Source organism: Lissotriton helveticus, chromosome 4_1 (assembly GCF_964261635.1).
Source record: "Lissotriton helveticus chromosome 4_1, aLisHel1.1, whole genome shotgun sequence".
In the NCBI taxonomy this organism is placed as follows: domain Eukaryota; kingdom Metazoa; phylum Chordata; class Amphibia; order Caudata; family Salamandridae; genus Lissotriton; species Lissotriton helveticus.
The window spans coordinates 978,338,310-978,350,381 of NC_136063.1; the positions used below are offsets into that span (position 1 = coordinate 978,338,310).

The window sequence follows — 12,072 nt, forward strand, 5'->3', positions numbered from 1 at the left end:
AAAATCACTGCTGTGGGAGCACCACAGACAGTTCCTGGGTGGCCTGAAATGCACAATGTAGCTCCCCTGCATGCACACCCATGCACAGACGCAACAGGGGGCCGTGTAGGCCCCCTTAGTTTCCTCACTACAATGAAAAGGGTTGCAGTGAAGAAACTCGCAATATGCTTGGTGGTGCCGTGATGGCACCACCAGCATACTACAGCCTCACACCGATGTGCCACCGCCGTGGGATCAGGAATCCCACCACCGTAGTTGTAATACAGGGGGGTGGACTGCCACCACGGGCTTGGCGGTCCCATTAGTCTTCTTGTTTTAGACTTTTCTTCGAAATATTTCAAAGCATTCTAGGGTTTTTTCAACTGAAATAAAAGAGTAACTATATTTCACATAAACATGGATATTTTGTGGAACTTTAATTGTATTGCCACTTGTTGGCGTAATGGTTTTACTTAGCTATGCACTGTGATAACAAATGACTATCACTACTGTATGACGTACATGATCCGGCTTAGCGGTCAGTATGTTTATTTACTTTGCCACTGGTTGAGAGTTAGAAGTATGCAAGTGCCCTTGCTCAGGAATACATTTTAGCTTTTTCTCATGCTCTTCTTTTCTTGTACGTCCGCACTCGGGCTGGAGATTCCAGCCCGGAGGCAGAGATTCCGGCCCGTAGTTGGGACTTCGGCCCTTAGGTGGGACTTCCTGACCGTAGGTGAGAGTTCCGGCCCGGAGGTGGGGATTCCGCCCGTTGGCAGAGATTTAGCCATTCCCAAAATCTCCACCCGCAGGTCGGAAGTCCCACCTACGGGCCGCAAGTCCCACCTATGTGCCGGAATCAAGTTCATAAAGCTTTATTCGATTTTTACAATCATAAAAGCTGTGTGCAACACAGCAAATATATCAGAATCCCACTTTAAAACAGATGTCAAGATATAAAATTAAACACAGCCCCAGAGATAAAAACATCCATTAAAACCTTAAAACCAAGAGTTAAAAGAATAAAAGATTAAAACATGTGCACATATTACAGCGTAAAAATTATTAAGTCAATGTGCCGGAATCTTCGCCTGCGCCCGGAATCTCCGCCTACGGGGTGGAATCTCCGGCCCGAGTGCGGACGTAAAGTTAGTAGTCGTAAATCCATTCTATGAATACCAAAAGTAGTAAGTGCATTCTGTGAATACCAAAAGTAGTAAGTACATTCTGTGAATACCAAAAGTAGTAAGTTTAGGATTTTGTCTTAAATTAGTTCTGTGAATCGGGCCCGTTGTCTTTAGGGGAAAACTTACATAAGCATTCCCCATATTGCCCCTGAAATTAGCATAATCTCACCATTAGTAAAACAAGCTACATTTCTCACCATAAAACCATGCGACGCCTATAGCTTCAATGAGAACTCCAAAAAGGATAGATGTTCCAGCAGCAAAGTGGTCCAGCAGAGTGAATACATAAATCCCACCCTAGGAAAAGAAGGACATGGTTGAAATTAATATTCAGTCGTGAAGGTTTGCTTTCTTCTTTATCGCATATACTGCTGCATTGGCATTTGCATAAATCATAACTCTCGAACATTTGCTTTTCTCTTTTTACCATTTACTGCTGTGTTGCATAAACAACCACTCGTGAGATTTGCTTTTGTCTCTATAATATTTACAACAGTGCTGCATGCAGATGCACGTAACCCTTTAAAATTAGAAGCAATTAAATCACTAATGACACGTTAAACTAGTGCAGGTATCATGGTGCCGAGCATCCATTTTGGAAAAAACTGCACATTCTGCAGCACGTGCACTAATTTTCGGAGCTGCCATGTTAGTGCTTATGCTGTAGATGACTTAATTGATTTGCAGAAGAGATATGGCTCCCTTATCTCTTTGTAAATTCACCCACATTCCCTCCACAGGCAAACCACAGTCAGATGTAGGGAGTTTTGGGCAAGTCCAGTGGTTTTCCCAGTGACAGCACACAAACTGCCCACAAACCCCCCAATTTGCGGTTCGTGGTGGATTTATTGGCTGTCTCCAGGGCCGGACTGGCCGTAGGGGGCACCGGGCGTTTCCCCGATAGGCTGCCACAGTGGGGGGGGGGGGGGGGCGGTTTTGGCCCCCTGGGGGGGGGGGGCGATTCTGTTACAGGGACGTTTTTGCAGCATAGCTGCAATATCGTCTGTGTAACAAAATTGGCCGAAACCAGCCCTGGCAAACAGCTCTGCCTTCCCCCCCCAACCCCTCAGGGGGTATGGGGGGGCTGGCCGAACACTTTGCCAGGGCCGGTTTTAGTTCCCAGTGCGGCCCTGGCTGTCTCCCACCTTTTTATCTTCTATGGCAGAAAGAAGCATTTCCACAAAAATTCACAGATTGATCTGCAGTCCTGTCCTGCTTAACATGGAATTAATTATATGATTATGTTGAGTTAAAAACATCTAACTTTCTTTCTCCCCATTTAAGCAGATCAGGATATCAGTCCGAATTCCTTGCAACAAAGCATAATCTCTATACAATGTGTGGCAAATGCTCTTACTTGTAACCCCACACCTTGACATTATCATCAATTATGCAGCAGAAATAATCTCACTTTTACTTTTTATTTGAAAGATGAAAAGCCTTTCTTTTTAGAATCTAACACTAGTGGGCGGGTCTCTTGGTACATTAACAAATGCACAATGAAGTTGTAATACAATCACAGGAAAAGTAAGTAGGGTTCATCGACATCCTACTACCTAAATTATTTAAACACAAAAGACAGCATCTGCCATTTTAAAACATCACTATAACACTGTCTTGTAGGATCCTCTGAGAGACATTTGAATAGCTTACATTGGTTACACAGAAGAGCGAGATCAGAAACGTAGACACAACGATGAACAAGGTGAACAGCTCTCGGTGTCTGTGAAGGAACTTGAACTCGTCAATCAGACCAGTGATGACCGACTCCATTCCACCCATCTAAAATACAAAGTAACAAAGTATCAAAAATACAGACCCCTGAATGAAATACTACACATTCAGGAACTGTTCTATGATGAGAAGGAAAATGTTGTTCTTACTGATAAAAAAATACATTGAGCTGAACATTATAAATACTTCTATAGTTCTAAAACTGAGCATAATAGTAGCAAAATGATAGTAATATGATTCAAAAGTTTCACAAGATCACAAGTTCGAAATATGTGGTGCAGATTATAAAATGTAACCCATCATGAAAAGTAGTGTCACAAAATGATGCCTCTACAGCATTGGCACTGAAAGCTTTAATCATTCTGCTGTGAAGTTTCTGCATAAGTATGTTAGTATGTCACAAAAACTCCAAAGTTGGGGCAGAACAAAGTTATATCAAATGTACATGTTCTTGCATTCAATGTTTCTTATTTGTTGGGTTTAGTGTGATTTGAACTTTGACCAAAAGTAGAAGATCAATTTGAAAGAGATTAAGATACCTTTTACTAACAAGTCCAGTACGTTGATTAGCATTTTATTATACACAAAATTTCACCATTTAGCTGCTTCATAGCACAGTGTGGCACACACCACGGTAGGGCATTATTGGAGGCAAGCAAGTACTTCTTATTGTTTCTGTGCACACAGGAAAGTCAGTATATTTGAGGAGTAATACATTTCCTACTATTCCAGGAGAAAACATTGTCAGTCTCTATACATTTTGCATAGAATGTGCTCTCATAAAAGACTTCAGACCATTCTTGTTTCCCACCAGATTATTCTAAACCAGGGTTCACAAAAAGTCGATGCTGGAAGGACATTTCCATGCAGATTTTTAAGATTACTAAATCTATTTAAATAGGGATATGCAAAAAATCTGGCATGATCCGGCCCTCCAGGACCGACTTTGGAGAACGCTGCTCTAAACCAATGAGACCTTTTGGCAACCAAAGGCAATTCAACTTTGTTTAATTCCCCTAAGGTTGACTCCATCACCTGGCACTCAGCTGCTTCTAAGGGACTGCAGTGTATTTCTCATAACTGCCTCTTCCTATTGCATGCATTACAGCTGACCAATCTATCTATCTATCTATCTATCTATCTATCTATCTATCTATCTATCTATCTATCTATCTATCTATCTATCTATCTATCTATCTATCTCTCTCTCTCTCCAATCGTCTGGATAAACGAAAACGGACCCAAGTAAGTAATTTGCAGTCTTTATTGTTTCAGTGTACCATCGACCGCCATGACGCGTTTCGGGCCCGATGAGCCCTTGATCACATCTATATATTCACTGAAAAAAAACATAGGTTTCAGGGACGTTATAGTTAGTTGGACATTTCACTCTTACAAAACCTGAGGAATCTGGCCCTTATAGTTAGTTGAGCTGACAATAACTTGCGCCCCCCAATGCACTGCTGATGACGTCACATATTACATCATTCATGACATGGTCAGTGACACCACTGATGACATCACTGATGACGTCTCAAATGACATCACTGATGACATCCTCCAGTGACTGTGTGTTTCTGTAAAGTTTAAATATGTTTTATATATATATATATATATATGTGAAGAGCAAATTGCGCAGGCGCTTTGGTAAAGGCTCACCGCGGCATCTGGACCCTCCGGTCTATTTATGGCACCCAGCAAGGATTGCAGACTCCATCTTAAGTAAAGAATGTCCGACGCGTTTCGGGGCCAAAACCCGCCCCTTATTCATGGACTGTAGTAAGGATTCCACCAAGCCTGACTCGCGTTTTTCAAATGCCATTTATTTGAAAAAGGGGCTTCTTCTGCCCCCAGTGGGCGGAGTTACGACCCCACGACTCCTGGTAATTGTAGTCCTGCCAGTTAGGTAGTTTGTTCTGCCCTTTAGTAGAGTGGTGTTTCCTTGCCTTCATTAATGTCATTTAGCTTCCTTGAGTAGGAGGGGAGGGTAGATCTGCAACCATCGCTCAATAATACAGAGATGCCGTGCTGTCAGGCGATTGTGTTTGTTGTCGCCTCAGGCTCCGTTTGAATGGATACAAGTTCCGCCTCTGGAGCGAAGCCCTTTACCTCGACCGAGGCAGGCCGACGAACATGTGTGAAGAGCAAATTGTGCAGGCGCTTTGGTAAAGGCTCACCGCGGCATCTGGACCCTCCGGTCTATTTATGGCACCGAGCAAGGATTGCAGACTCCCTCTTTAGTAAAGAATGTCCGACGCGTTTCGGGGCCAAAACCCGCCCCTTATTCATGGACTGTAGTAAGGATTCCACCAAGCCTGACTCTCGTTTTTCAAATGCCATTTATTTGAAAAAGGGGCTTCGTCCGCCCCCTTGAGCCTTTACCAAAGCGCCTGCGCAATTTGCTCTTCACATATATATATGTGATCAAGGGGCGGAGATCCCGAAACGCGTCATGGCGGCGTGTTCTCTGCACAAAGGATGGAATAAACTTTAATTTTTGCAAACTATCCGTGTGGGTCCGGTTTCGTTGTTGTTCTGAGGGTGATTCTTCGGGACTTGGCGGAGTTCGTGGCATATATATATATATATATATATATATATATATTACCTACTGGCGGTCGCCAGTAGGTATATATAGTTAGGATTTTTTCTCTATGGGTTTTTTGAAAATTCTATGTCTAATAACTTTGGCGTTTGTGGACGGAATTGGCTGAAATTTTCAGGAAAATGGCACATTTTGTTTCTGAGCAGCCCTTGAAAATTTGGGGGGGGTTCGTCCAGTGGGGGCCGAGAAAAAAGGGGGGTCCCAAAACGTGTTTTTAACATTGAGTTTTCCATAGGGCGGTTGGCCTCACTTTTAGCCCGAACGGCTGAATGGATTTGCACGAAACTTGGCAAAATTGTAGGGACTGGTAGCCCGATGTGCCTTTTGTAGGTCTCAATATATGTGCTCCAGTGGATTTTGAGAAATTAACGTTTAAAAAAAGATATATATCTGTAAGCGCGGACTGGGCAGCGCACTGGTTCGCGGACTTTTCGCGCAACGGAGCTTTGTGAAGCGAAGCTGATTGGTTCTCCGGCGTCTGTCAACATTCCAAACAGTCCGTAGCGGCCGCCATCTTGTCTCTCGGTAGGATCGAGAGACAAGAGGAGGTCAAAACAAAGGGGGAAATAACTATAAGGGGGCATAGTAGATCCTCGCTGACCCCCTAGGTTTGATGTGGAGGTTTTAAAAGGGCCCCGCGGGGCAAAAAAAAATAATAATAATAATAATTGAACGGCTGAATGGATTTGCACGAAACTTGGCAAAATATTAGGGACTGGTAGCCCGATGTGCCTTTGCTAGGTCTCAATATATGTGCTCCAGTGGATTTTGAGAAATTAACGTTCAAAAAAAGATATATATCTGTAACAGCGCTCCGCTTCGCGTAACGGAGGTTTGCGAAGCTGATTGGTCATTCTGTCACTGGGCTATAGTTGGGCTACATCTGGCTGATATTTGGGCTACATTTGTTTTTTTGTGTGTCTGGCGGCCATCTTTGGGCTACATTGGGCTTCATTGGGCTACATTCGGCTAATTAGCAAATAGCTCATCGCAAACTAGGAATGGTAAAGAATCGCTATTTATTCCTTAAAGTTCGCTATTTAGGAAATGCAAAAAACTTTGATGATACATATGGCGGTTCATCTCTAACAAGATAAGAAGCATAGGGATACATTTATGATGACTGGCGCATCACCAGGGATGTGTTAGTCATTCTGTGCCGCTGTTCCGTCACCTATGGTGTGCTGCATTTACAATGCGGCGCATCATGGGGCAAAAACAGCACAGATGCGTGATGTATCTGTGCCGTAAAGGTGGCGCATTGCTGGAGTTGTATCGCAAGTGTGATGAAGCTCCAGCAAGGGTCGGGGGTGCCCCTGTCGCAGGGTTTCTGTTCTCACACAGAACTGTGGACAGAGGATTGGAACCTCGGCGAATTAGGGTGTCCCAAAACTCACGTTAGTAATCAAAAACTCCTTAGCAAGCTAGGTACAGTGTCACATTGGATATAACAAACTCTCAATGTTTAGACAATCCAGAATATGAACTTATAGTACCTCAGGATACGTGGAACTCATGAACAGTCGGTCGTTATAGATTTCTTAGAAACCAGAACATGGAGTTAAGAAGAACAGATGTGTATTTGAAATGTTTATTTACTAATGCCGTCTTCTCAGGCGTAGTACCTTAGATAATAAAAGTACACATATTATCAGTAGCAAAATTACCAGCATAGTTACTAGTACATAAAAAGTGAATGGTGATAGTATGTTAACATGCTGTAAATGAATAAGAGTTAGCAACACTTATAAGCAGCCGCGGGCCGTGGAGGGAGTTACGTTGAGGCAGGGAGGCGGGGAGGGGGAGAAGCAGGGTGGAGAATACAAGTACACATATTATCAGTAGCAAAATTACCAGCATAGTTACTAGTACATAAAAAGCGAATGGTGACAGTATGTTAACATGCTGTAAATGAATAAGAGTTAGCAACACTTATAAGCAGCCGCGGGCCGTGGAGGGAGTTACGGTGGGGCAGGGAGGCGGGGAGGGGGAGGGGCAAGGTAGAGAGGGCTCCACCCTGCTTCTCCCCCTCCCCGCCTCCCTGCTTCACCGTAACTCCCTCCACGGCCCGCGGCTGCTTATATCTCACCCTCCCTAATACACATATTATATTATTTGCTAAGAAGGTCTCTTTGTGTTGGTTTAGGGCGTGCCCATACTTTAGTGTCTTAGATTTGAAGGAATCACATCAGCATACACCAGCTCTCTCTTCATGTGAACCGCATCAACTGTTGTGTATGTGTGTTCGGCAAAGCAATATAAAACCCGCCTCATGCCCAGAATTGGCAGAAGTTGCACTTATGTTATGAGTATGAAGTCGTGGAGATCAGACCTCATAACAATTCTGTATCGTGTTGTTCTTGAAACTTTAGCACTCGCTGTACAGATATAGTTTAACAAGTAAAGCAGATAGTAGACCAATAACATATTATTCTCATGTAAACCACGATGAACTACTAGGTGGAAAGCTAAAGCAACAACTAAGTGTCGTGTGCAGAAGTTGCAAAAAAGGAAAAATGGCGTTTAAACCGGTAATGAGCCCATGCTAACTTAACACGGTGTAAAGATATCCAGGACCTAGATGACACCTCCTCATGATCCGGAAACGAACTGAATAAGATAATAGAAGTGCCATCTCATGAGAGCAGATTGCAAGTTTATATGTGGACGGTCCGCAAGGTAAAGCATTAAAAACTAGGAAAATTTAATGCTAAAGAAAAATAAAACAGCCAAGTACTTTATCGAGTCTTAAGCCAATAGGCAAGGTAAATAATAAAAACTTGACAAATAAGTCAATGAATTGTCAATGAAATGCTAGTACTCAGCATATCAAACATGAAAAAGGTCTATGACATAACTGTGTATGCAAAATAAGCTGCAACAGCCTCCAATAGGAAGTCACCGTCTTCATCCGAAAACAGTTCAGCCATCCAATTTAAAAGCGGAAAAGAACATACGTGCTCTCCCAGCACCGGATCCTCTATCACCATCAGAGGACAGCTCGGTGGGTTTTCAAGAAAGCTCTGTTCCAAGAAAGACTGTGCTGCCGCCAGTAAATTCCAGGGACCAAGTAGTCCATGCATCAATGCCACAGCCATAATCCTTTCGCCAGGACAAACCAACTCGTGAGTAATGATAGGAGTCATCAGCTGATTAAAGTCGACGTCAGGAGAAACCGGTCCGCAGAGACACAAATCAATGGCCCAATCGAAATCACAGGTCAGGCAGTGAAATACTGGCTGGACACAGGTGAAGTAGGAGAACCGAAAAGATAATCCATATGCCGTGCTTAATATCGCCAACGGCATTGTGCCATAATATTCTAGCATGCGATTGCGGAACAGTGTCAGCAGCTGCAGGGTCGGAGGTTGCATAGGAGGGACATCCATATTTAAAAATGTAAAAAAGCACAAGAGCGTCCGCTGGTAATGCAAGTAAAAATGCCAATCCACGAACCAGAGTGCAGAAAATACAATGAAAGGAAGCAGGGATGACTCCAAAGATTTTCTCAAATGAAGTCACGAGACCACTGGTAACAACTTTAAAAAAGTGCACCAGGGACTTTGTGGAGGATGCGTTAAAGATAGTCGGAAACATGTTGCTGAAATTGAAAGGCAAATGTTAATTGAAAAAGGTTTTGCACCTCTGTATGGGTGTTCGCTATGTGAAGTACGAAAGTTTCACGGGCCGAACTCAAGGCCACCTCTCTCTGAGACAAAAGAGCTCTTATTCTTGCCATGCCGTTGAAACGTGTCTCAAGGTTGGTATTTGTGGCCAGATTGAAAACTCCCTATGTTCATGTGTGGGAGGAAATAGAACATTTCTGCAGCAAATAACCCGTTCACTTACTGTTACGATAAAAGGAATACTTTTAATTAACTCAGAACAATCTTCATTATTGAGCATCAAATAACTACCATTTTCCAACAACTTGAACGTGGGGATGATAGCAGGAACTGGCGTGCCTTGCAACACGCAAGCCATATTTGGTCGGTGTTTGTTGCATGAACCGTGTAAATGTATGTGCCTACACATTAGTGAATGATCTGGCGTCTCAGTGCATTCCTCTCCATTCAGATAAACTTCTTGATCATCTTTGAAACATCTGTATGTGTATGGAAGCGACCAGACCTCATGAAGAAAAGCACTACCTAAAGGTTCATAACGACCTATTGGTATATATTTCATACAATTTGAAAACTTATATAAAGCAAAAGGCAGCGTTATTAAACCGTGGATAAGGCATGTTGCCAAAAAACCCGCAATCCTCTGCTGATGATGTCACTGAGCATGTCATGAATGATGTAATATGTGACATCATCAGCAGTGGATTACGGGTAATGGTATCTCTAGTTTACTCCCTTATAGCTGTCTTTCTTTTAACATAAGTGTCTGTTTCCTTCCCTTATACTTACTGTTTTTGGGTCGCTTCCGGTTCGCGTACCCGCGAGCGAACTGGGAAGCGAACTAAGAGAAATAGAGGTTGGCACAGTTCCAAATATTGTACCAATTTTTTAGTAACGGGGAGGTAGTTCTGAAAAGAACTTTTTTTTTATTTTTCTGAACATTTTTTTACTGTTTTTGAATTTTTCGGAACAGTTTTATATTTTTTTGGGTTTTTCTTGGAGGGGGCAATGAAAACGATTCATTGTAAAGGGCTCAACAGGAGCAACAAAACAAAAAAAAGAAGTATTTATTATTTTGGGCGTTTCGGACAAACTTGCATATGATAGTCAATAGCTCTGTTGATCAGAGTGATGCTTTTTTCTCCGTAGGAAATGAATCCATCGCAAAATGCGCAGATGTGTTTTACATCACCAAATCTCATTTGTATATTTGGCACCATCTCCCTGCCCTCTGGTCCCGTTACTTCCGGTACAACAGATCTTCTGGCCATAATAGGGAGATTATCTAGGTCGTTCCGAAACTGTGCAGCACTGTAGTTGTTAGGATGCCACCTAGTCATATGGCGATGCATTGTGTAGTTTCCGAAACTGTATTTTTTGTCGGTCCCTCTGGACAGTCTATCTTGACATATAAGGCAAGTTACGTATCTTGCATTTACTTTTTTCTGACCTTTGGGAATTTTAAAAAATTGCCAAATGAAGTTTTCTTTCCGGTGAGACGTCCTGGGCTGCTCAGGCAAAAACTGCCTCTCTTCGTGCTCGTCCTCCTGTTCCTCTTCTTCTTCTTCTTGTTGAATTACAACTTGAGCAGGTGGTCCACTCTTCCTTGGATGTGGTGGAGGTGGTGGGGAAGCACCAGCTGAAGCTACTAAAGAAGCCATTGCTCAGTGATCACAAAGGGTCTTTCTCTCACAATGATGAAAGTCAGAGTGAGGAAAGAAGGAGGGATTTTCATCATTTGGGAAAAACAAGAGTTCTCAACCAATCAAAAGTGTTCATTTTAGATTATATGACCTAGTCTTACATCATTAGGAAACCAAAAGTGAAATGAACCAATGAAAAGTGTTATTACCAAGTCACATGACTTGCTGTGTTTACGTTAAGCGCTTTGCAGGGCCTCCCGGTTTGCTTCTAGAAACCTGCGCTTTGCGACTCGCTTCGCGTACCAGTTCGCTAACGTAGCACGTCATATGACGTATCACGCGACAACGTGAAACGTCATGCGGACGGGAGGCGTCACGATGTTGTTTTCTAACGCGGCACTTGCGGTAAAGAAACGTTTACCGGCTCGCGGTCTATTTCGCGGCATCAAGGTCAGCTAACGGGAAGCTTCCCGATTCGCGAAGCGGGAACGAAGAAAAAAAAATATTTAAAAAAAAAATTATTCATAAACATATAAAATATATTTTTGGATTTAAAGAAGAATACATTTTACAGCTACAGATATTAGCTGTTAAAAAACCAATGAAATTCACAGAAAAAACCATAGGTTATAGACCATATATAGTTAGGAATTAGCATTTACAAAACCTTGAAAATTCACTGAAAAAACCATAGGTTATAGACCATATATAGTTAGGAATTAGCATTTAAAAAACCTTATTTTACTCACACAAAACCATTGAAATTCCATATATAGTTAGTTGCACTAACTATATATCGCGCACCCGCAATCCACTGCTGATGATGTCACATATTACATCATTCATGACATGGTCAGTGACATCACTGATTACATCACTGATGACATCTCAAATGACATCACTGATGACATCACTGATGACAACATCCAGTGACTATGTTTCTGTAAAGTTAAAATATGTCTTACATATTGAAGAATGAGTGGATGTATAAGTGTCTGAATGAAGGTTTTAGTAGGTGCGTGATTGACTGTATGAGTGAGTGATTAAATGCGTCTTACTGAATGCACGGGTTAGTGACTAAACTGTCTGAAAGTGTGCATCAGTATGTCTGTTGTTGTGCAAGCTGCTGCATGTGTTGATCAGTAGCTATATAAGTAGCTATATGGGTTATTGATTGGTTGCACAAGTATTTGTATGGGAGACTGAGTGTGTGTATGGCTGGCTGGGAGGTGTGTGACTCTGTGCAGATCAATGTGTACTTGTATCAGTGATTCTATAAGAGAGTAACTATGTGTTAG

The 12,072-nt window shown here is 42.5% G+C and overlaps 1 protein-coding gene across 1 annotated transcript in view; it reads right to left on the minus strand.

The window, feature by feature from the left end:
• The window catches only part of SLC6A3 (solute carrier family 6 member 3), a 711,041-nt gene that overhangs the window by 23,755 nt on the left and 675,214 nt on the right, over positions 1-12,072 (minus strand). The window contains exons 9-10 of the mRNA XM_078685725.1: positions 2,820-2,948; positions 1,364-1,463 (exon numbers count right to left, since the gene is read on the minus strand). Of these exons, the coding sequence (XP_078541851.1) occupies positions 1,364-1,463; positions 2,820-2,948 (229 nt within the window). The remainder of the gene's footprint in view (positions 1-1,363; positions 1,464-2,819; positions 2,949-12,072) is intronic.